This window comes from Lagenorhynchus albirostris, chromosome 13, assembly GCF_949774975.1.
Source record: "Lagenorhynchus albirostris chromosome 13, mLagAlb1.1, whole genome shotgun sequence".
Taxonomy (NCBI): Eukaryota; Metazoa; Chordata; class Mammalia; order Artiodactyla; family Delphinidae; genus Lagenorhynchus; species Lagenorhynchus albirostris.
In genome coordinates this window covers 60644239-60669651 of record NC_083107.1, presented here as the reverse complement: position 1 = coordinate 60669651, position 25413 = coordinate 60644239, and the positions used below count along the sequence as shown (strand labels likewise).

The following is a 25413-nucleotide window of genomic DNA, read 5'->3' as shown; positions in this document are numbered from 1 at the left end:
CCACTTCCATGCCTGACAAGTACTGGTTCTCCCACCCACCTCTGCCCTTTCTAAGGATACGTTAGTCCTTCTCCCCTTGCTGAGTCTCTGTGTTTTCTTAATGGCCCATCCTTCATTGTCCCCTCTTTTGCTGTCTTTTCTCCTGAACTTCATCCTGTTTAGATATAATTCTTTGTGATAGAATTATCATTTTAAAATCTTCCTTCCCTCAACTTGGTTTAGGTGTCCAAGCACTCTGCTAATTCTTTTCATCCTCTTCTCTTCTGTTGGTGCTAGAATATGTTGTGAGGTGTAGGGCAGCTCATCATACCTTTCAGGAGATAGTGAAAAGGAATGAGACTTAGTGGCTCTGGGCCTTAAAATGGGACTGTCCATGGGGCTCATGACACCTCATGGTCTTTGCAAGACCCTTTGTACATGTGTGCATGTGTGCATGCCAGTGCCTCCATGGAAAAGGAAACTTACAAAGAGAAAGTTATGTCAAATCAAATGATGTCTTTGCAGGGAAGGAAAAACAGGAAAGTCTTTAAGTAACATCTAGGTGGCAGTAACAGTGACAGCTTAAACTTGTACCTTGCTGTTTACAAAGCATTTTTTACTTTTGCTGCCCTCATTTTGTCATCTTTCTGACTCCATGAGAAACCTATGGATATGAAAACAGAGGTTGAGAGAATAAGTGACTTGTGCAAGATCACAAATGTTTTTTGGTACAAGGGACAGAGCAGGTCCAAGTCTTCAGCCCAGGTTCTTTGATTCAAAGCCCTATACTCTCCAGTGCAGTTTTTTTTTTTTTTTGGTACAATGTTCTGTTGTTGTTTTCAAGCTCAGGAAATATATTAAAGAATATGAATTTATATCTCACCATCATGTTTGTTTATATCAGCATAGTACATATTAACACAATATACCCATGTTTCAGTTACACATTGCTGTGTAACAAGACACCCCCAAAAGTAGTTGCTTAAAACAATGAAGATTTATTATTTCTCATGCCTCAGTGTTTTAACTGGGAGGTTCTTCTGTAGGCAGCTGGTGGGTCATCTGGGGCTAGATGGTCTACGGTGGCATCATTCTCACATATCTGGCTGGAAAGGCCTGTCACCCCCTGTGTGGTCCTTCATCCTGGCTCCTCTGTGTGATGGCAGAAGCAAGGGAGGAAGCAGCAAAGCCTTACAAGAGACCAAGAACTTGGAAGTCACACAGCATGACCTCCACTGCATTCTCATAGTGTAAGCAATTCACAGGGAGAGCCTTCGTTCAAAGTGTGGGGCAATGGATTCCACCTCTTGATGGGAGAAACTGCAAAGAATTTGTGACTTTTTTTTTTTTTGCGGTACACAGGCCTCTCACTGTTGTGGCCTCTCCCGTTGCGGAGCACAGGCTCCAGACGCGCAGGCTCAGCGGCCATGGCTCACGGGCCCAGCCGCTCCGTGGCATGTGGGATCTTCCTGGACCGGGGCACGAACCCGTGTCCCCTGCATCGGCAGGTGGACTCTCAACCACTGCGCCACCAGGGAAGCCCTGTGACCATTTTTAATCCACCATAACATACATGTCATCAAAATAGGGGCCTCCTTAGGTTTCATTTTCTAATGGTCGAAAGTTGGTGGAGTGTTGCAGCTCTGCGACCTTCTTTCCAAAGACTAAGTGTCCTTCTGGCCCTGGGACTCAGGGCCCTCCTTTCTCTCAGCTGCTCTGTTTCTGCTTCTCCCTTCACTTGCCAGTCAGCAGTTCACCTGGGAGCAGATAAATGATTGAGGAGCCTCTGAGCACCACCTCAACTTTAAGCATCATTTAGCCAGTCATTATTTTTAACTCCTCTCCTTATGGAATGTTGAGACTATCTAGTTAATCTTGGTTTTCTCTCATCACACAACAGGGAATGCCATTTTTGGACGCCATAAGACTGCCTGATAAAACCAGGTCAGTTTTTAAAACTAACAGAAAAAAACCCCAAACTTTCAAAGATGTACATAGTAATTCCCTTGGTAATGGTTGATTCTGGAATGGATAGTTGTCTGAGAGAAATATACCCACCAGGTGTGGTTGGAGGGTAGATCCAGCCTGCGCTGTACCTCTGTGCATCCAGTGTCCTCCTGTGTCGGCCAGCTTAGACTGTTTTGTTTTTTCTCTGCACTCCTCACCCTTTGCTATCCCCGATGTATGTGCTGCATTTTACAGAGTTTTCTCTTTGCCTCTGTAATTTTTCACCAGGCTTTTTAGATACAGGTTCACAGGGGAGAAATTAACTAGTTAAAAATCTAAAAAGTAATACCTTTACTGTATTCCCTTTTACCGTAAGTCAAATGAGTGTTTCAATATCCTTATGCCTTTTGCTTTGTTATGTAACTGTTCTTATGTTTTTATTAAGAAGATGAATGAATATAATGTTATTGACAGTCACCCATTCTAAATTTATTTTAATGAGATTTGTCCCCAACTTTTTGTTCTGAAACATTCTGTTTTCAATTTCTGTCTCTAAATATCCATTCCTTAATAGTTATTTAGAAAAGCCCAATCCAGTTATTTTGAGGTGGAAATAAATTAAGTCAGTGTTTATAACGTTGAAAAACTTAAAATAGGGTTTCTCCTGGGTTGTGTGCAGTGTATCAAGCCAGGTTCCCAAGCTCTCTCCTGTCTGCAGCCTCTCTCTGACTAAAGGGTCTGATTCTCTTCCAGAACCTATATCCAGAACATTTATATCTCTTGCTTTCTGAGACTATACTGAAAATCCTCTTTTATTTTAAAATCAAGATTTGGAAGCACTTTTAACTTTTTCTTCTTAGTCCAAAGTAATTAAAAATTTTAGATTATCTGTAGGCTAAAATGTTGACTGTTATGTGACTTTGGTTTTCTCTAAAACGTTTAATAGAATGTCTCGAGCACATTAGATTCTGAGTACAGTTCCAGTGAAAATGTAGCTGAACCTGAATCCCAGCGGTGCCCCACCCACAGGAGGCAGGTTGTATGGCTCTCCCGTTTCAGGAAGGGTCCTGCCCGCTGAGTGGCAGAGCCAGGCTTTGTGAGCACAGATCACCAGCTAGCACCGCACTGCTGTGGTCCTGAGCTCACTCCCCAAAGCCCCTCTCCGGCCCCACCACTCAGGGGACCTAACATTCCATGTCATACACTTGCTTTTACAGTGTAGTGTGTGGGCAAATGTGTACATGTGAGTAGACCGTTCAGCAGCTAAAGAATACTCCTTCACACGTCACCTGGTGCTATGCAGAAAAAACCTGTGCCTGGATACTGAGTTCTAGAATCCAGGTCCACTTCTGCATGAATCTGGACAAGCCTCACAACATCTGGGTCTGTTTTCTTACCTGAGAGAGAAGGAGGGGAGGAGGGATTTGATGATCTCAAAAGTAGCTTCTACTTAAATTTAAATTTTTTGACTTTTCCCAAACCCTTTAGAGAGGGGAAAAAAAAACACCCCAATCTGCTGGTGATAGGAGACTCCTGAGAAAGAAATGAGAAGGGAAATTTTAGAAAATCCCAGAACTCAGAAGATAATGGGAGAGATATATGGTTTTCATCATGAAGGGGATAAAGTCCAAAGGAAGTCATAAAAGAATTACGGTTACTTTTTCTTTTTTTTCCATTTTCTTTTAAAAAAAAAATAGGAAAGGCAAAATGAAATAATAGTAATAATTTTTTCTTAGACTAATAATTTAAACCAGGATGCTCAGAACTGGTTGAACTGTGAAAACTGAGTGGTAATCCAACAAAATAGATTGCCTGTTGGTTAATGGCTAGTTGAATATTGCTAGTTAGTTGTTGTTTTAATATCTGTAAATAGATAGCCCCTTATGTAGCAGGAGCAGAGACTGTGTGGCCAAAGGCTGAATCCATAAGATAAGGACATACTGTGTTAAACTGCTTTCTCATAGAATGTGGATATCTCTGCCTGTCCGCCTGCCTTTCTGGGTACGTTGTGGGGAGCGTGCTGGGTGTGGCATCCTCGTACCCCTGCATGCTCACCACCATGAACTCCCATCAGCCTGTGCATGGCTGCTGGCTGGCTCCCACACCAGTATTTGTACCTCCCTTTCCCCAGCTATTGCTACCCCACTTCCCTTAAGGTAAAGTCTGTCTTTGTCTTTCTTCCCTGTCACTCCTCTTTATGCAGCGTCTCCATATTTTCATTGCATTTTTCTTTATTTCACACTAACTTGTATATACACACAGAGAGCATTATATTTGTGGAAGAGGTTTAGATTCTGTTCCTAACTTTATGATTACACCATTTCTTTCTATGTCTCTTAAAATAAAAAATGGTCTACTGAGTTAAGTTCCTTTTTCTTTGTTTGAGCCTCAGTTTTATTTCTGTCTTGTAAGACATTGACCTTAGAAGACAATTTCTCACTCATACTGTGTCATATTATAACAGCTACAAACACTGTAATTCCAGGAAAGGAAACAAGAAAAAAGGAAGGATGCCTAACCCTATTGTATCAGAAAGATACATCAGATATACAGCCCATGACCAGAACGAAGGTCATGAATTTTTTTCCTTTACCACAACATCTAGATAGTCATACTCTGCTGCTTCAGGTTGAAAATCTAGGATGCTTAGTTCCCATTCCTCCATCCTGATTTCTCTGTGCTCTCAAGAAAATTTGTCTTGTTGGTACTGTATTGTATTACAATAATAGAGTCTTAGCAGATTGCTGCACGATGTTTCTTGTGACTGGATGTAGATATTTAGAAAAGCTTTCCGGGGTTTCAGAATTCATAGCCTGAAATTGACTCATCCCCGCTGAAGCCAACAGAATGGAATCTTTGGCAGGTTGTCTTTTCCTTTCAGAAGCGCTTGAGTTACAGCAAAATTAATCTAACCACAGGACTTCCCTCGTGGCGCAGTGGTTAAGAATCTGCCTGCCAATGCAGGGGACACGGGTTCGAGCCCTGGTCCAGGAAGATCCCACATGCTGCAGAGCAGCTAAGCCCATGCGCCACAACTGCTGAGCCTGCGCTCTAGAGCCCGTGAGCCACAACTACTGAGCCCGTGTGCCACAACTACTGAAGCCCACGTGCCTAGAGCCTGTGCTCCGCAACAAGAGAAGCCACCACAGTGAGAAGCCTGCGCACCGCGACAAAGAGTAGCCCCCACTCACCGCAACTAGAGAAAGCCGGCGCGCAGCAACAAAGACCCAACACAGCCCCCCAAAAATTAATTAATTAAAAAAAAATTAATCTAACCACAAAGCTACAGTGAGTGAAAACAAGGTGCAGATTTGGAAATGCTCAGTTAAATGGCCAAGACTCATTGAGAACCTCATAGAAGACAGAGAACACTGGGCTTGGTGGTAATGAATAAGATAGGGACAAGGCTTGAAGGAACTCATTACCTTAAAAATATTACCTCTGCCAGTCTCAGAAAAGTTGCAGACCTTTGGAAGGTAATAAGAAGGGAACACACACACACACACACACACACACACACACACACACACACACACACACACACACACACACACACACACACACACACACACACAGAATCACTGATGATCATTTTTCATATCCCTCCGTATTTGCCTGTAGTTTCAAAGCTTGGAATCTACAGGTATGATCTTACAGAGAAGTCCCATTGTATCCCTCTGCTCCATTAACATCTCTCCGCTTTTGAGTAATAGTGTTGGAGGGACAGTGTCAAGACTTTGCTGCTACACTTACACTTGGGTGATTCAGCTTTCCAGAGCTCCCCAGTCAAGTCTTGACTCCAGAGCCTCAGCCTATCATTCTGCTGCTTGACGCCTTTAGGAGGGTGTTGAGGGGCCAGAGGGTGGGCGGGAGGATTACACAAGGGTCAGGAACACGGAGGACAAGACTGTCATCACAGGGCACATCAGCCCAACCAGACACGGATGTCAAAGCCAGAAACTTCCTGCATGTGGCTCAGAAAAGGCAGGTTCCTTTTCAAAGCTCAGGGAGCCCCCCCTTAGTTCTTTGAGATGGTGTTAAGTTCTTTAGATCATCAAATAACAGTTATTGTAGATCCCTATGCTCTTAACAGTGTGCTAGGTAATTAAGTTGCATGTATCATGCTTATGGAAACTAACCAGTGGAAATTATCCCTGAATATTCATTTTCAAAAGTACTTTATCAAATTAAGACTCTTGTAATGAATTATCATGTCCATCTGTTCCCAAGACCTTGTCTTGAAGAAGACGGCACTTAATAACAGTTTTGGGGGTTTTTTGGTAAGATTAATCTTTTAGTAGACAAATATCTCTAATTCAGTTCACTTTTTGGTTGTTCCCTTTAATTTGAATAATTATCCAGCTGCTTTTGGGGAATAAATAAAATTAAGTTATCCAATATGTAAAATATGGATTGGCATAGCACAGATTTAAAACATTCCTGACTCTTGACATGCTGTCATGGTAGCATTCTCTCTGTTTCTAAACACATGCAGAAAAATTTGGAAATATATTTGAAGCCCTTCTTTCTCAACTAAGAAAAGAACATCTATTCTGTTGCCCTCTGTCACAGTAATTTTTGGCCCAAAAGAGCAAGTCAACTCATGATGAAAAAAGCCAGAGTCTATATTAAACTCTGATGTTTTTAAAACAAAATAATTGTAGGAATTCCATGTTATTATTGGACTTATCCCCAGAATGAAGAAAATATGCTTTCCTAGAAGTAAAGCCCTTGCCCATTGGAGATGAACTATCTCCCTAGTAGAGAGTTTAATTTGTCAATAATTCACTTCAGATGTGGAAGCCCTGCACTTCCTATACTAGTGCCTTATGTCTTTGGCGTTTCACCATACATTAGACCAGTGTCTAGTCTTAGTTTATATTTGTTTCAGTCCTGAAACAAAGCTCAGGGCTCTCACTCAGAGGCTTTCAGTTTGATCTGAGTGAGCCTGGCCATCACCAGATGATAAAGACACGGCCTTCTGACCCTCGTTCAAAGAGAGTAACTCAGCTGAATTCCATAAGACTTTCGATTAGGTTGGAAAGTGGAGTGCACAGCCTGGATAATATTGAACCTCAGAGGGCTTTCCCCACCCACCCTCATTTGAAATCATCATCATCATGACACAGCTGAACGGGAGAACAGCTCCAGACAGTTCTGCAAAAATGTTTTGTGAAGGTATTTACGTAACTAATAAGCAAATCTAGCATATTCAAATCCTACCTCTTCTGGAAATACCAGAAGCAACCCCAAATTTGGTGTACTATATTTTACTCTTCATCTGCACCTTTACGTGGGATGTAAGTGATAAGACTCATTACTGTGTGGACACAGAGTGCAGAGGGTTCAGGGTTATATTTGCCCAGCAGATGTTTAACTGCTTGACTGCAACCCTGAAGGTGGAGGCAGCTGGTTTCTCTTGGACTTGATGCTCAGTTAGTCTCTTGTGAATGTATCACACAGACAAGTGCAGTTTAAATGAACCTTTCCTGATTTTGCCTTTGTTTGTATGTCATGACTCTTACGATAAGATGATGGAGTACTCTGATCTCCATAACTAGATCATGGATTCTTGAAGACTCTTATGACACTTCCTAAGACATTAGATTGTGTACTTTTTTGAGGACAAGGTTGCACCTTGTAAGTCTCAATCTCATCATTGCCTACCACAGTATATGCTTTGGGTTAAATTTATAGATAGTTAAACTGTGGCAAGTCCTAGCATCAGAATCCTACAGTGTTTTTAGTCTGTGTGGAGAACAAATATTCGAGTGTTTATCATGTGCTGGATGTTATGCTAACCTTGTAGGAATAAGATGTAGACACTGATGTCAAGGAGCTTACCATCTAAAGGAAAGGCATATACATGCCACATCTTCTTTATCCATTCATCTGTTGATGGACACTTAGGTTGCTTCCATGTCCTGGCTATTGTAAATAGTGCTGCGGTGAATATTGTGGTACATGACTCTTTTTGAATTATGGTTTTCTCAGTGTATACGCCCAGTAGTGGGATTGCTGGGTCGTCGTATGGTAGTTCTATTTTTAGTTTTTTAAGGAACCTCCATACTGTTCTCCATAGTGGCTGTATCAATTTACATTCCCACCAACAGTGCAAGAGGGTTCCCTTTTCTCCACACCCTCTCCAGCATTTATTGTTTCTAGATTTTTTGATGATGGCCATTCTGACCATGTGAGGTGATACCTCATAGTTGTTTTGATTTGCATTTCTCTAATGATTAGTGATGTTGAGCATTCTTTCATGTGTTTGTTGGCAATCTGTATATCTTCTCTGGAGAAAGAAGATGTGGCACGTGTATACAGTGGAATATTACTCAGCCATAAAAAGAAACGAAATTGTGTTATTTGTAGTGAGGTGGATGGACCTAGAGTCTGCCATACAGAGTAAAGTAAGTTGGAAAGAGAAAAACAAATACCGTATGCTAACACATATATATGGAATCTTAAAAAAAAATGGTTATGAAGAATCTAGGGGCAGGACAGGAATAAAGACACAGACGTAGAGAATGGACTTGAGGACACTGGGAGGGGGAAGGGTAAGCTATGACGAAGTGAGAGAGTGGCATGGACTTATATATACTACCAAATGTAAAATAGATAGCTAGTGGGAAGCAGCCGCATAGCACAGGGAGATCAGCTCGGTGCTTTGTGACCACCTAGAAGGGTGGGATAGGGAGGGTGGGAGGGAGACACAAGAGGGAGGAGATATGGGGATATATGTATATGTATAGCTGATTCACTTTGTTATAAAGCAGAAACTAACACACCATTGTAAAGCAATTATACTCCAATAAAGATGTTAAAATTAATAAATAAATAAAGGAAAGGCAAACATGTAGAAAACAATGCAATTTAGAGGGCTACGTGCTTTAGAGATAGCAGTGTGCAAAAAACAGTAAGCTCACAGAGCAAAGAGATCCTATTTGGAAAACTGTTGGATTTGACTTTTGAGCTCAGTCTTTAAGAATGAGTCAGAGTTCACCAGATGGAGAAAGAGGAAAGGGCATTCTAGGCTATTGTGGTCATTGATTTTTAAACTTTTAATGTGTCTTGCAACTTAAAACATTACCACTAGAAAAGGGAACCCTCTTGCACTGTTGGTGGGAATGTAAATTGATACAACCACCATGGAGAACAATATGGAGTTTCCTTAAGAAACTAAAAGTAGACCTACCATACAACCCAGCAATCCCACTACTGGGCATATACCCTGAGAAAACCATACTTCAGAAAGAGTCATGTACCACAATGTTCATTGCAGCACTACTTACAATAGCCAGGACACGGAAGCAACCTAAGTGTCCATCGACAGATGAATGGATAAAGAAGATGTGGCACATATATCCAATGGAATATCACTCAGCCATAAAAAGAAACAAAATTGAGTTATTTGTAGTGAGGTGGATGGACATAGAGTCTGTCATACACAGTGAAGTAAGTCAGAAAGAGAAAAACAAATACCGTATGCTGACACATATATATGGAATCTTAAAAAAAAAAAAAGGTTCTGAAGAACCTAGGAGCAGGACGGGAATAAAGATGCAGGCATAGACAATGGACTTGAGGACACGGGGAGGGGGAAGGGTAAGATGGGATGAAGTGAGAGAGTAGCAATGACATATGCACACTACCAAGTGTAAAACAGATAGCTAGTGGGAAGCGGCCGCATCGCACAGGGAGATCAGCTCGGTGCTTTGTGACCACCTAGAGGGGTGGGATAGGGAGGGTGGGAGGGAGACGCAAGAGGGAGGGGATATGGGGATACATGTATACGTATAGCTGACTCACTTTGTTACACAGCAGAAACTTAACATTTTAAAGCAATTATACTCCAATAAAGATGTTTTAAAAAAAAAAGTCAACTACACTTCAGTAAAAAAAAAGAAAGAAAAAGGAAAAAATATTACCACTAATCTTGCCTATCTTTATGATTCAAGAAAAATGGAATTCATGACAGTGTTGGTTTTTTCTTAGATAATCATCCCTTGGCAAGACTCCATCACTTGTTCAAGATATTTATTACTTTCTTATTGCTTTCAATCAAAGATACCTCTTAGTATGGTATGCAAGGCCCCTTGTTAACCAGCTCTGGCCTATCTCACTAGCCATGTCTCCTGCAAGTTCCCCCACAGTATCCTCCAGTCCCAAATCCCAGCACAGCATATGCTCCTGGTGGCTGAACCATTTGCTCCAACCTAAAACACTATATTCTTTCTTGCCCTGTAGATGTAAGTAGGTTCTTTCCTCTTCCTGGAATGTCTTTCCCTCCATCCCCACTTCCCCTTGTTTGATGGACACTTCCCATCTGTGCCCACTCACACTCCCCTACTCACACATATACACACAGCATCAGCTCTTTGTGCCTCTAGTTGGCAGAATGATCCTTAGGGATGAATGGAGGTCTTTGGACAGGTGAGGGACTCCAGTGTTGAAGAGGTGGAATAGCTACTGCTGAGTGTGTACCCTTTTTTTTTTTCTCTCTCCACCAGTCATCAACAACTTGGGTATTTGCAGTTGGCAGCCTTTGGGCTGAATTTGACCCCAAGACATGTTTTCTTTGATTTGCCTTTTTTTTTTTTGCCATCTTTAAATTAGTCATCAGCATTTAAAACCTGGGATGCTTGACTTAAAACTCTGGCTTCTCTTGAGCAGTTGAAAGGTGTAGCAACTGTACGTTTCTGCATGGAGTGAGTAGTGAAGCCCCTTCAGAGGGCACAGACCCTCTAGAGTTGTCTGCAACATCCCACTTCCCTTTGAATGAAGACAGGTTTGCCGTCTCTGGGTGTAACTGACTTGGGGTTCGTGTTGAGAGACAAGATATGGATGGAGGTTAAAGGGGCAGGAAATTTAGAAGTATCATGAAGGTGGTGACTCAGGTAAAACGCCATGGGTTTGGGCTGTATTGTTAAGGAGTTACCATCAGGATGAGGCCCACGCCAAGAAGAAAAGGGAGAGATTTGGGAGTAGATGTCTCCGGGAGGTTGAAGGGTTGGTGCAGTGGGAGCTTGGGCCTGAGAAGACCTGGAAGGAAGGATGAACCGTTGTGCTCGGCGACTAGGATATCTGACTTGAAATTTGAGATTGCTGTGGCTAGTAAAGTAAGTGGCCGAAGTGGAGGGGCAGCAAGGGTCACTGGATTCCAAAAGATCATGCGAGGTCAGGATGTTGAAACTGCTTCCTCCACATAGGCCCAGAAGCTTCCAGTTTATAATGATATACATACAATAGCTAACAGGTGTTGAGGGCTTCTGTGTTCCAGGCACTTTCCTGGGTACTTTTCACATATCAGTTTATTTAATCCACACAGCAGTCCTGTGAGATATGGGTATGTTAATCACCCTCATCCTACAGGCAGTACAAGTGAGGCTTGGAGGGGTGACGTGTTGCCCAAGGTCATACAGCTCCTCAGTGGCCAGAACTCAAACCTAAGACTGCCGGATGTCAGAGTACATTCTCTGAACCTCCACCCCCGTAGGAAATGGGCAGGAGGCAAAGTCACAGAGAGGGAGGGCCTGAATGAGGGAGGAAAGCGGTAGCTTTCCGTGGGCTAGCCCACGGCGGTCAGCTTGGAGACCGTCTGCCTCCCTTCCACCCCAGGTGAAGGGTGAGTGTGGGGAAATTCATGGTCTCACTGTAAGGAAGTAGTGTTTTCAGGCGAGCCAGGTTAGGACAGATTTGAGTGGTATACTCTGTGATGATGTTCAGATGCTGAGAGAGGAAAGGGTGGGGAAGGCAGAGCAGTGGGCCTGGGAGGATGAGTCCCTGGGAAGCAGAGCGATTCTCTGTGGGGATGTGCATTCCCTTGAGGACGGGAGACCAGAGGACCTTGCACTTTGCACTGATGACAAGGATGAGAGGTCTGGGAATTGACAGCCCACAGGGAGCCCGTGGACGTGTGCTCAGAGTCAGCTCTTTCAGCAGCAGCTCAGGCTGCAGGCAGCTCCGAGGAGGTGAAGGAGCATTAGCCACCCAAGCAGTGGAGGATTTGTCCAGATTTTCAAATAGGAGGTCCAGTCCTGATGTCATTAGTGTTTGTGCGTCACGTGCTCCGGGGAGGAGACAGAATAGTCCCCATCTGATTGTGTTCTGGTTTGTGATTATGTGTATCTGACACCTCCCTAAACCAGACTTCCTAAATGGAGGCTCAGGACCCTGCGTATCCCCAGCCCTACCCAGCTGAGTGCCTACCACACGCACGCACTCGGCAGGTAGTTACGGGACCACTGCATGTTCACCAGCAAGCTGATTCCACGTTCCAAAGCATCCGTTTCTAATACGGTCGGTGAATCCAGCCCTGAAATGGAAACACCTGACATTTCTCTGATACAAGGTCCTGTCCCCACCAGACCCAGTCCTCCTCCTTCGCAGAGTGCCACGTGCCGGTTTCCCCTCCTTCCTGCTTTTCCCGCCTGGGTCTCCATGCGCCTCTCCTGTCCCCCTCTGCCGCCGTCCTGCCCACCATGGGAGCACACGCCAGTGTCTTTCCCCCGGGCCCGGGGAGTTGAAGGCAGAGAGCCTGCCTGTCCTGGGATGTGGTGGTTATCAGCTTGTTGGGCTGAACTGAGTGCAGTTCAGGATGCCTGCCAGATCCCAGCTCTCACGGTTCAGCAGGGGCACGGGCCCTGGGGGTGCTTCCCAGCCGTGGGTCTGTGCCTCTGGCTCCCTTGCAGGAGGGAGTCTCTTGGGAACTGCCCCAACTCTCCTCTCCTTTAAGCAGTCATGTGGAGGCGGTAACCGATGTGAAGTGCCCTTGCTTTCTCCTGACCTCACCTGCTTACTGTGGGACTTGACTCTGCAAGATAATTTATAGATCTTCCAGGAACCATGCGGGCCCACTGCCTCTATTTTCTTACAATTTATACCACTTTTCTCTCAAAATTAGCACCTAAGGATAAGTTTCTTGAGCCACAGGCCAGCCCTGAGGATCCAGCCATAATCATCTGCTCCTTGAGAAAGCTGGGAAGAGGGCAGCTAAAATGACTATGTCATTAAGGGCTTACAGTGGACTTTATCATTATTGCCAGTACCGCGTAGTAAGAAATGAAGAGGAATATCTTACGTACTTGCCCTCAATTGATACTGTCCGTGTACTGGAGCATATCCTTCAGTTGCTCCCCGCAGAAAAAAGCAAAACGTGACAACAGCAACCAAAAATGCAGAGTGAGTTTGCTGTTGTCTCTGAAGGGAAAGTGGTGAAGAACATGGGGTTTCTGGTTTTACAGGTGAAAGGAGCAGGGAGGCTTCTGGAAGGAGGCACGTGTGATCCTTAGAGCTGGGTGGTGTGTTTGCTGCTGCAACTAAGGCACATGCCTAACCCCCTGGGTGGTGGAAATGTAAGGCATCACAGGAGGAATGAGCAGGAGAAAGGGTGAAGAGGGTTTGTTACTTAGCAGTAAATCTTACAATGAGGCGGGAGAAGCATGGTGGTCCTAAGAAACTTCCGTAGGGAGGAGTGCAGGATAGTGGACCCTCAGGTGGGAAACCCATTTCTTTTTGGATGTTTTATTTGCAGTCTTCTTTTCTTTTTTAAACTTATACATACCTAGAAAGAGGTAAGAAATTTAATCCGTAGAAAGATAGTACATCAGATATAATTAAAGTTGAAAATACTTTTTACAGGATAAGAATATGTTTTATGTGTCATTGTAACTTCCTTTGCTGACAGTTTCATTGTTGCCCTGTGTGGAATCCTAGTAGTACACGTGCTTTGCCCTTTTCATTCCACATTTATTCTTGTGTAAAGGGAGCCTTCCTTCCCACCTGAATAGAGTTGGTTTTGATTTATAGACAGTGATTCTCCCCTTTCAAAGGGCTCAACACTGAGTTTGGATGTGGAATAAGTGCAGGGTTGGGAGACATGTTTGCAGGGGCCTCACTGAGTTGTTTTCCCTCCAGGAAGGGGCAGGGAATAAGGATCTGCTTGGGGAAGATGAGGAGTCTGACAGTTTGCTGCTTTGCTGAGTGGTGGTGGGAGTGGCAAAGAGGATTCCTCTCCCCACTCCCCACGGTGTCTTCTTCTAACTCCCTATCGTTTAGCATCCTTTACAGTTTCTCTAGTCACTCTGGTGAAACAAACTGTTGATTCCTCAACTTGTTGAGTATGTTGTTTCTTTTCCTGCATTCCCCTCCAAAACAAAACAAAACAAAGCAGTGTCAGGGACAAGGCCCATCTTGAGCCGGGCCTGAAGGTTGAGGTGCTTGGTAAGGAGGAGGTGGGTGTGGAAGGGCGAGATGGTGATGTGCTCCAAGGACAGGGTGCAGGCGAGGAGAAGCCGCAGAAGGGGATGAGCCGGGATCAGACTGTGGCAGTGATGGGAATGACGGTAATGGAATCACAGGATTTTATAGTTTGGAGAAAGCTTAAGGTCCAACCATCTTGTATTATGGACAAGAAAACTGAGCATCCCAGAGTTTAAGTGGCTTGCTAGCAGTCATCCATTTTCTGGTGGATGATGGATGGTATTGGATAGTAAATAAAGTTACTGTTTTCTTCACCCTATGTGTCTCTCACTCATAGGCAACTGTATTCAGGCAGGAGCAAGTGCTACTCATCAAAATGTGCTACTAATTAAAATGATAAAACTAGTTGTACATAGCTTTTTCCAACGGAAAGTGCAAATTAAACTGTGACGATTGAGACACTGCACCTTTAGGAGCAAGTTGTTCAGAAAGTGGGTCCCCGGTTCCCTCCAGTGGAGTCTCCTGGAGAGCTTACTGTACGGGCAGATTCTGGAGCCCTGCCCCAGACTCTGAGAAACAGTTCATGACTGTGGTACCCTGGAATCCGCATTCTAAACAAACTCCGTAGTCTTTCCCTCCACAGACTGATTTTGAAAAGCACTGCACCAGTTAGCCCTGAGTTTAAAATTTATAAACATAAAAACTGTAAAAACAATGCATGGCCTAACCTCTGACTTACTAGCCATGAAAAAAAAAAGTTTATTCTAGATTATTGTTTGGATGTCTTTATGTCATTCATTTTTTCATTTACAAGACAAATAAGACATGCCCCTGCACTAGGGGAATTCACAGGAGAAAGAGTAGGATTTTGACTTCATAGGAGGAACAGGTCCACTCCAAGAGGAGAGAAAACTAATCCTGGTTGCTTTTTTGGTCAGAGAAAGCCTTGTAGGGCGGTGGCCTTAAGGCTGTGTGGAATTCACCTGGGGCAAAAGAGAGGCAGGGATTTGAGGAAGAGTGGGCGCTGAGCTGTGGCACTGAGTGATGGGAGTGGGTGCTGCGCTGCGACGCTGAGGGATGGGAGTGGACGCTGCGCTGCGGTGCTGAGTGACAGGAGTGGACGCTGAGCTGCGGCACTGAGTGACGGGAGTGGACGCTGAGCTGCGGCACTGAGTGACGGGAGTGGACGCTGCACTGCGGCGCTGAGTGACGGGAGTGGATGCTGAGCTGCGGCACTGAGTGACGGGAGTGGACGCTGCGCTACGGCGCTGAGTGACGGGAGTGAACACCGAGTGATGGGAGTGGACGCTGCACTGCGGCGCTGAGTGACGGGAGTGGACGCTGCGCTGCGGTACTGAGTGACGGGAGTGGACGTTGCGCTGTGGCGCTGAGTGATGGGAGTGGACGCTGCGCTGCGGCACTGAGTGACGGGAGTGGACGCTGCACTGTGGTGCTGAGTGACGGGAGTGGACGCTGAGTGACAGGAGTGGACGCTGCGCTGCGGCACTGAGTGACGGGAGTGGACGCTGAGTGACAGGAGTGGACGCTGCGCTACGGCGCTGAGTGACGGGAGTGGACGCTGAGTGACGGGAGTGGACGCTGCGCTGCGGCACTGAGTGACGGGAGTGGACGCTGAGTGACGGGAGTGGACGCTGCGCTGCGGCACTGAGTGACGGGAGTGGACGCTGAGTGACGGGAGTGGACGCTGCGCTACGGCGCTGAGTGACGGGAGTGGACGCTGAGTGACGGGAGTGGACGCTGCACTGCGGCGCTGAGTGACGGGAGTGGACGCTGCACTGCGGCGCTGAGTGACGGGAGTGGACGCTGCGCTGCGGCGCTGAGTGACGGGAGTGGACGCTGCGCTGCGGTACTGAGTGACGGGAGTGGACGTTGCGCTGTGGCGCTGAGTGATGGGAGTGGACGCTGCGCTGCGGCACTGAGTGACGGGAGTGGACGCTGCGCTGCGGCGCTGAGTGACGGGAGTGGGTGTAGGGGTTCAGTGAATGGCAGATTGCCATTGTTACTCACGTGTGCAGGAGCATGTAGAGGGGCCAGTAGAATGTGGAAGCTAGAGGAGAAGTAGAGCCTAGACTTGGGAGCACCTTGTAAGCTGTACTAGGACTCTGGGACTGTCTGTGTAGACCAGGAAACAAACGACGGGAAGGGAATGCATGAGTGTGCACTGCCTTTGAGCCCGCAGAGCCAGCCAGCGTGGGCCTCATAAGGAGGGGAGTGCCCTCTAGGGGCTTAGATGATTTTTCTGAGTGCTGTTCGTCTTTGTACTCCGCCACCCACATGCCCACTAAGCTGAATCCATTACCTACTGGAGAGAGAAAAAAAGACAGCTTCACCGGCCTACCTGGCTGCAGCTGTGATTACATTCTGCAGACATTTATTAGTTTGGTACCTTGACTGATGATTATCTTAATACTGAGGATAACATTAAAGGCTTGATTTTTCAGGCAAATGGCAAATGCAAGTTGCTTCTTGTTGAAGGTTGAAAAGCCCTTAGCCCATGATTCTGTTTATGTGAACTGACCAAAATAGGTAGGTCCATAGAGAAAGAATAGAGATTCGTGGTTGCCAGGGGCTGGGAGAGGATAAATGGGAAGTACAGTGTTTCTTTATGAGATGATGAAAATGTTCTAAAATTAGGTAGCAGTGATGGTAGCACAACCCTGTGACTATAAAGACCATTGAATTGTATACTTTAAAAGGGTGAATTTTACAGTATGTGAATTGTATCTCAGTAAAATTGTTATTTTATTTGTTTTCTTTAAAAACCCTTAGCACTTCTGCTTCAGATGTCCTAAGAGAAGTATGGTATTTGGGGTTTCAGAGAGGAGCTATTATCTGAGGTTGGCCTGGAAAGGCAGATGGTATCTAGACAGACAGCTGGAGATGAGGGCTAGATAAGGAATGTTCAGGAGAGAGTAGGGTGAGCAGTGGAAAGACAGCAAAGGGAGGGCTTGTTTGGAGAATAGAAGGTGACTGTAGCATCAGGAGAATGAAGAGAAATACTGCGAGATTGAATTCGAATAAAGATCTGTGGACTTGAGAGTGTTGAATGCTAGGCTGAGAAGTTGATCAGTTAAATGAAGAGTAACTGAAGGTTTTTGACTACAGAAGTACAAGAACTGAGCCATAGGATGGGCGTGGCATGAACTGGGAGAAGGGGAGACTTTGGTGAGAGGAGACCAGGTCGGAACCTAGAAGTTGGAGGAGGGAAGGTTTTAGAAGTGAGGGGTAAGTGTGGACATCGATTTACTCATAAGTTATTCTGTTTCCTTAGCTACCAATCCACATGTTTTCTCCATTCCATTGCTTGCTGTTTATCCAGGCATTGGGGTAAAGGGTAAGAGGGAGATTGGGAGGAGGGACCAAAAAAATAATAAGAATGAAGAGAAAAGGTGATGAGGGCAAGATTCTGTCTGAGTGCTTCAGTTGTTCTGTAATTCAGTGACTCACTATAAGAAGACTCTAGGGGAGTGCCCTCTAGGCTCTTCTAGTGGAAAATACAGGATAGGAAACTGTTTGATTTTATTATGTATAGACATAATAAATTTCCTTGGCAAATAAGGGTCCTGATGAAGCCCCCGTTTGTTACCTGAGAGTGTGTGTAGACTATCTGTCGAAAAATAACTCACATGAGTTGTATTATGTTGAACTCTGTGAAATTGCTATTTGACTATTTTTGATCTACAAAGAAAGCAGTTTCATGAAGTCTCAACCTAATAGATACTTGCTCGATAGATATCTGATGACAGCCCAGATTTTAACCTTTTCTGATTCCTTCATAAGTTCCTTCTTTATTAAGGTGCTAATGGTCTTGAACCTCTGCTAGTCTCAGGTTCGGGGAAGCTGTGAAGAATCAAAAGGTGGCAGTAAGTAGGGAGGGCTTTCCAAGGGGCTGGTAGAGAAGGGAAAGGAGCTGGGAGCAAGCCTGCCGGCCAAAACCAGGGCATCTGAATCCTTGGGTCTTTAGTGTGCAGTCATTCTGCGTTTAGAAATAAAAATTCAACCTAAAGGGTTTTCCTTTCCTAAATGGGTCACTAGGCAGTTGTGCAGTTTTAGATCTTCTGCAACATGCTGGAGACAACCTGTATGGGTCTCTGAGAAAACAAGAGAGATGTTTCAATGTTGGGAAATAGATGAAATGTCAAAAGCGGGAAAAAGGGCAAACTTAGTCATGGTTTTCAGGTTGGTGTGATTTCTGTCGGCCCAGCAGAAAGCCTGGCACGCAAGTGTTGAGGAAAGGTCTCTGAAGGGTTGAAAGGCATCAGAGGAGGTATTTATTGGTTGATCGTATGCTCCCTGGTGTTTAACCTAAAGTAATTTCCTCGAACACGTCAGTGGGAGAGAAGGGGAATTCCCAAAGATGTGGAAAAAGGTTAGTCAGCTATTCTTGTAGGATGCTTTCATTGTAATGACATCCAGATATTGGGATCAGGGTGGGGCCTCTCAGTACTCTACCCCCATTAATCTGTAAACTCTGAAGAGCTTAAGTTGTACAGAGTGTCAAGTGCAATAAATATTGTTACTGTAACGTCACAGGGATATGATCATCTGCTTAAAACTGCAGTGCCTAGGCACATAAAAATGAGAGACTGTGGGATAACCTTACCAGGGACTAAAAGCTCAGTTCATATTTACTCAGCTGTAGAAGGTGATTGTTCTGTAGGAATAGAGATTATGAATCAAGAGCTCCCGGCTTTGCTCACACAAAACAGCCAAACATTTATTTTAAACCATAGTCAGAAATACCATTGCAGCAAAACTTTAATTACCTAACACCCTCTTCTCCAATATAATCTGTATATAACTATCTCCCCACATGGAAGAAGTGTGAGAGGGGATATTCACACCTTTCCAGTGGCTTTAATGGAGTTTGGTGTAAATTTTAACTTAATTCGTTTCCTTTTTAGTTCCACAGTTAACTATAAATGTCATTAAACCTCTAGGCCTGATTATGGAAGTACTTGTGGACAACAGTCACATTTTAATTTATGAAAGATCCAAAGAAAAATAGAACAAAACAATCAAATAAGAAGAGGGAAAAAACAGAATTAATGTGCTAATGGTTCTTCCTTGCTGGGAATGTTACCCTCCCCTGATCTTGGCCTCTCTGTTACATAAATACCCACATACTTCCGGCAAGGATGTCTCTTTTTAGGATGTCTTCCTTTCACTCCTGCCAACCTGGGAACTCCCTTAGTCATCCTCTCTACCCTCTGACCCACGCTTCTATTGCCAGGGGAGTCCCAGGGCAGAGTCTAGCTGCTCCTTCCTTGTATTACAGTTACATCCTGACACCCTCCTGCCCTGAGCTTCTCATTTCCTGCCTCTTATTTCATTACGACACATCAACATCAGGCAGTTGACAATATCTTTTTCTCCTCTTATATTTACCTGCCTCTTATTTTCCTGTGGTCAGGCAAGTTTTGCAGCGGAGTTGAAGTTAAGGGTGAGAGCCAACAGAGGTAGTTTGCCTTCAGAGAAATGCACACATGCAGCTTAGAAGATCCAAAACATCAAGACTTTCAGCTTCCAGATAGCTGTCACAAACTCCATTTGCTAAAGCTTATGCCCTTTATTTATAAAGCTCCTCGGTCTTCAATCAGAATCTATTTCTTTTATTATACACAATTATAAATTAATTAATGTAGCTCCAGAGGAGGATGCTACTAGACACAATCACAAAGATTAAAAAAAAAAAAAAAAGCCAAACTAATAACCTATTAGTTGAAAGACGAGTCAGAAAATTTGCTGAAAAACACCTAAAGGTCAACAGCAACCAAGTAGCAACATAGAATCATTTAACGCAGGAGCATCATTCTGTGTCAGACCGTGCAAGCATCACTGATGTCTGGAGTAACAGGATAATGTATGCATGTAAAGATGGCCCTGAGTCATCAAGAAAATGTTTGTTATGCTCAATACCAGCCTGGTTAAGTAAGAAATGAAGTAATGCATTTTAGGAATATTTCTGTCAAAATGGTTAACGTTAAATATCTGGGCGTATACTAAGGAGATGAGCCTTAGTTATTTGGAATGCCAATTATGTTAGGACCCGCTCCCCATTCCCCAGCGACACCAGATAAACAGGACAGTGTCACAGAGAGGGGTGAATAGTTTTCCACAGCCACTTTGTTTGTGGTCTCCCGACTTCTATGTTGTTGTTTATTCATGGGGTTTTCCTTCCCTTTTCTTTGGTTTCAGATGCGAGTGTCTCTCTGGCTTATGTGGTTTCCCCGTGTGTGAGGTGGGATCCACTCCCCGCATAGTCTCTCGTGGAGATGGGACACCTGGAAAGTGCTGTGATGTCTTTGAATGTGTTAATGGTACGTGGGGTTTCTCTTGTTCTCAGAGAGTGTACATTTGTGCAGGAGGAGGAGGGAGGGTTCAATCTAGCTGTTTCTGTCTTTTAAAAGGCAGAGAATATACTCAGGGACTTGATGAAACTCAGAAAGAATATTTGTTTAAGATCCCACTAGGCAGTAGAGAAAGTTAGGAAAGGAATCATCATTCCATCCATTAGAAAGAGCATTTTGGAAGTGTAATCACAGACTGCACGTAGCCATCATATTCTGCTGTGTTTCAGTAGTTCAGAAATTTTAGGATTGCAAGAAAAGGATTATGGAAAATGTGGTCGTATCCCTCCTATCATTCAAGATCTCATTGCATTATTGTCAGAGGTAATCTTTGTAACTAACACCACATCAGAGTGTCCACAATTTGAAAGAGAAAAGACACTGTTCCTTTAGTTTAGCATTTTCCTACTTAGAGGAAACACCTCTGGCTATTACTTGGTCAGTAGTATTGGCCTAGTTGGAGCTGGAACCTTGTGGACCAGAAAAACGATCCTTCAGTCATAAGATTACTTCAAATAGAATCCACCTTTCTCCCTTGGTGTGTGATGACCTGGCGTTTATTGAATTTAGATGCTAGAAGGGAGGAGAGCCTAAAACATGTCCCTCCATCAGAATTTTCAGAAGAAAAACAAAGAATAAACTCAAGTAAGTGAAATGTCAGTAATTTTAGAGGACATTATTTAGTCAAGACCTAGACACACAAGGAAAATGATTTTGGATTTGGACAAATACAACAAAATTACGCATATAGAAGCGTCCATATTTGCCGCCTACAGGAAATAGGGGTTCAGAAGCTTTTCTGCCCTCCTCCCAAGCTGCCCCTCCCCCACAAGAAAAGGTTATATTAAAGTCCAGACCTGTTTCACCGAGTCCTGTAGTTTTTAGCCCAGTGGCTGCATATTTTGTTTTGTTTTGCTTTGCTTTGCTTTGAAGAAACACTTGTAGTATGGCTTTGTGGTTAGAAAAGAACATAGACTACAATTAAAAGACTTCAGTTTGAAAACTAGTTCCTCCACTTAGTAGCTGTGTAACTTTGGGCATCCCTTGGTCTCCCTGGGCCTCAGTTGCCACATCTGTCAAATGGAGTGAATAACAGTAAATTAAATGAGGTTTTATATGTGAAGCACTTGAAATTGTGCCTCAAGAGCAAATGGTCTTTATAATTTTGTGTGCCCACCTCCTGTTCATATCCAAAGATGCTGTTCTGGACATGGCAGGGGGATGGAGAAGGTGAGGGGAGGATCCTGACTTAAAGACCTTTATAAATACAAGCATGCAGGGAGAGGTGCGTTAAAAGTTCCATGTGCATAAATCTCTTCTCAGTGCTTCTCCCCACCCGTGTTATTATCCAGCCGGTAGTAATGTCTGTTAACCACCAGCAAATGGCCAAGCCTCTGGTATTGCTGAAGTTAGTTGATTGTAGGTGACATATTGTGAATATTTAACTTGTACCATTGAGACAGAAATAGTTGGTCCTTGTCCTGGGCTCCCAGCATCTCAGTTGTGCTTCCTTCCAGTATTCATCCCTCTGCATGTCTGTCTCTCATGCTAGAATCTGAACTGCCAGAGAACAGAGAATCTATCCTTGTGTCTGTGTTATTAGCACATTACCTGCCTCTCAGAGTGCACCCAGGTTCTGATGGGTAGTTGGGTGGGTGAGTGAGCAAATGATCTGATTCATATCATCTTAGTTCCCTCTAGAGTGGCTGTTAATTATCAGCCCATAGAGGGCTTACTTTGTGGGAATTCGCCATCTTTTACTGCCCTACACTTTAATCTTAGGTCTCTTGTCCCCAGGAAATATCACCTCTAGAGGAGTGCTTTTCTTTTTTCCTTGCTTCTTGATTATAGAAACCCAAGTGTCATGACTTTCTCATCAGGACATTAACTTTACATCTCTCCCCAGTGTGATACGGTTTGGACAGCTGATAACTGCCCCCCGCCCCCTCAGTGCCCTTGCCCCCATTTATAGAGCCCATTTATAGAAGTCACTTCAGGAACAGGACTTGCCTTCAGCTGTGAGAAAATGTTGAGCTGACAAAGCAGTCACAGGATTTCTGGTGTTTGCCTCTTTCTTGCCACCATAAATTGGTTGGGTGATCTTTGCTTTATTTCGTGTCCTGCTACAGTGTGTCTGTTTCTATATTAGTCATTCAATTGTAGATGAGACTAGAAACTACAGTCCTCTGAAGATTCAAAATCCCACAGAATAGTGTGTATGGAATTCTGTCTCAAAGCCTATATTTCACTTTTTTTGTCATATACATACACACATATACACACCTCCCCTCCACACATACATATATTCGTATGTAAGTGTATGTGTTTGTTTGTTTATTTGGCAACTGGTGCCCTGGGAAAATCTTACTGTTGTCATAAGGTCACCATTAGAGGATATTACATTATCCAAAATTCATTATCATTGCCCAGATGAGCAGAGGTCTATTTTATATATACATATTTTAATAAGCCATATATATATATAGCTTTAAAATATATATAAAGCCTTGCTTATGCACAAAGGATTTGAGGCAACTTTACACTGAGAACAGATACGATAACATAGTGGTAGAATATTAATGAGAAAAGAGAATCAGAACCGTAGAGTTGTATGTAAAAGTTGAAAATGAAAAGCAGAAAGAAAGTGCCTACAGGTATGCAGGCCATAGCATCTGTCTGTTTAATTGTTGGAGTTAAATGTCAAGTTAGGCCCCCAGCGTCCTGGCCATCAAAGTGAAAAAGGAGATAGAATCAGATCTGCAGTTCTTATTTTTAGAGACAAGAAGCCTGCTGAACAGGGCAACCCTCTGCTCATATGGAAGCTTGAAAAGAGAGCGCTGGATGACACAGTAGATCCTGTCCTTAGTTGCTTTAATCCCTTAAATGTGGAAACAGATTTCCTCTGGCTGCTCTTCTCAATAAAAAGCAAAAGCAAAATATTAAAATACACCTCAGCGAAAGCAGTTTTCAGAGGTGAGTTTGACACCCGGCTGGAACCTGGGTGCTTAGAGGACTACTTATTGATTTTGAGAAACCCCCAAACATGTAGGAACATGTCGGAATGGATCTGGGAACCCCAGTTCAGGAGACAGTGGGTTGCATGTTAACTAGCCCCATGTGCAGAAACAGAGATTGCCTGCCAGCACTCGGCTCCTAAGCTGCCATCCAGGTGATCCGTATGCTTACGTTACTTTTTTAAGATAAGCGTTATAGTGAACACAGAAGGTTAAAAAATATTCACAGAGAATTCAAGAACTCTTGAGTTTTGAAAACATTAGCCTAGATGAATAGATGGAAAGAACATTCTCCATAAATATTCGTTCTCTTTTCTGTTGGGTTTGGTTTTATTTGGGGGGAGGGGGGGAGAGTTGCCCATCGGATTGTTATGGTCTGTGACTGAGGACTGAAAGGAGGCCCTGTGAGGTATTGGTTGAATGAGAACCTGTTGTTTAGAAACCAAAGGAACAGGTGGTATGATTGAGCTCCTTTTGTGTAAACTAGAAGACATCAGTATCATCCCCTAGAAGTATGACCTCCACAGCAGTGTTGAATAATCCCAGATCTTCTTCAAGAAACAGTTCTGTGTCTGCTTCTGCCCATAAGCAAAACTTTTGTCATTAGCCAGCTGGAGCTGAGTGATGGCCTCTACTTTTATTTTTTTATTTTTTTGCAGTACATGGGCCTCTCCCTGCTGTGGCCTCTCCCGTTGCGGAGCACAGGCCTCAGACGCACAGACTCAGCGGCCGTGGCTCACGGGCCCAGCCGCTCCGCGGCATGTGGGATCCTCCCGGACCGGGGCACGAACCCGTGTCCCCTGCATCAGCAGGCGGACTCTCAACCACTGCGCCACCAGGGAAGCCCTGGCCTCTACTTTTAGATTGACATGTGTTCTCCATTTGGTTACAGTACACCTTATTGCCTTACACTGGCCCAGCTCACTCATTTCTAGAGGCATTTGGGTTTGAATAGGGAAGTCATCCACATACAGAATATGGAAACAGTCATTTGGTTGCTTAGATATGATCAGCTGTCCAATGTACTTGCACAGAAATCCAACATGATGGAACATCATGGTTTGAGTGTTGTAGCCACTAACTGACTCTTCCAGCATCAGACACACTAACATGTCAAATCCATCAGTCACAGGAGAGCCATACCCAAAGTCAGCTTGCTCCTCAGGTAAAATTTGGGCCTGGAAAACTGAGACCTGCAGTTTGTTAAGAAAATTAGTACAAAAACTTCTAATGATAACCCATTGTCTGTTTAGCAATAATACTCAGTAATATTTCTAGGGACATAAAGTCTACTTCTACAGTGATGGAGAGAATATGGCACTTTGAAAGAAATATTCCACTCAGTATGCATTTATTGAGCATCTGTTGTGTTCCTGGGGTCTTGTCAAGCTAATTTTGCTTAACAGTGATACAGTCTTTTGCAGTCCTATTTTGTAAGTATTGTTCCCCTTCTCTTATCCTGAAGTAGTATCTGCCTGGTATTCTCTAGCACACACACCCTGCTTCCCCCCCATAGAAAAGGTGTTTTCCTCCTATAGCTATCTGGAAGCTCATGTACCCTGTCTTTGTGATTACATCAGTTTGTCTCTGATTTATGGAGAAATTTTCAGACATTTCTCATCTGTCATACAGTTGTCTCTCTTTTGACTTCTTAAGTCTGCCCACTTGCTTCCTATACAGCTTACCCCCAGTGAAAGGAGACCAGAGGCAAGACATTAGCCATTTTCTACTGAGATATTAAAGAGAAAAAGCAACAGAAGTATACCTATTTGGATTTTTTTCTCCATTTTCACATTTGATGTGAAGTTCTACATTTTAGTCTTTTCCTTTGCTAAAATTATATACCTATCACTGTCTGCCAATCAGTGTAATTTGGCAGGCAGTAGAAGTTATTAACAGTC

The 25413-nt window shown here is 44.0% G+C and overlaps 1 protein-coding gene across 5 annotated transcripts in view; it reads left to right on the top strand.

Annotated features, from left to right (window-relative positions):
- Positions 1-25413, top strand: part of CRIM1 (cysteine rich transmembrane BMP regulator 1) — a 208624-nt gene that overhangs the window by 101324 nt on the left and 81887 nt on the right. For all 5 annotated transcript variants that reach the window (XM_060169096.1, XM_060169094.1, XM_060169095.1 and 2 more), the window contains one exon: positions 20347-20468. In XM_060169096.1, coding sequence (XP_060025079.1) covers positions 20347-20468 — 122 coding nt within the window. The remainder of the gene's footprint in view (positions 1-20346; positions 20469-25413) is intronic.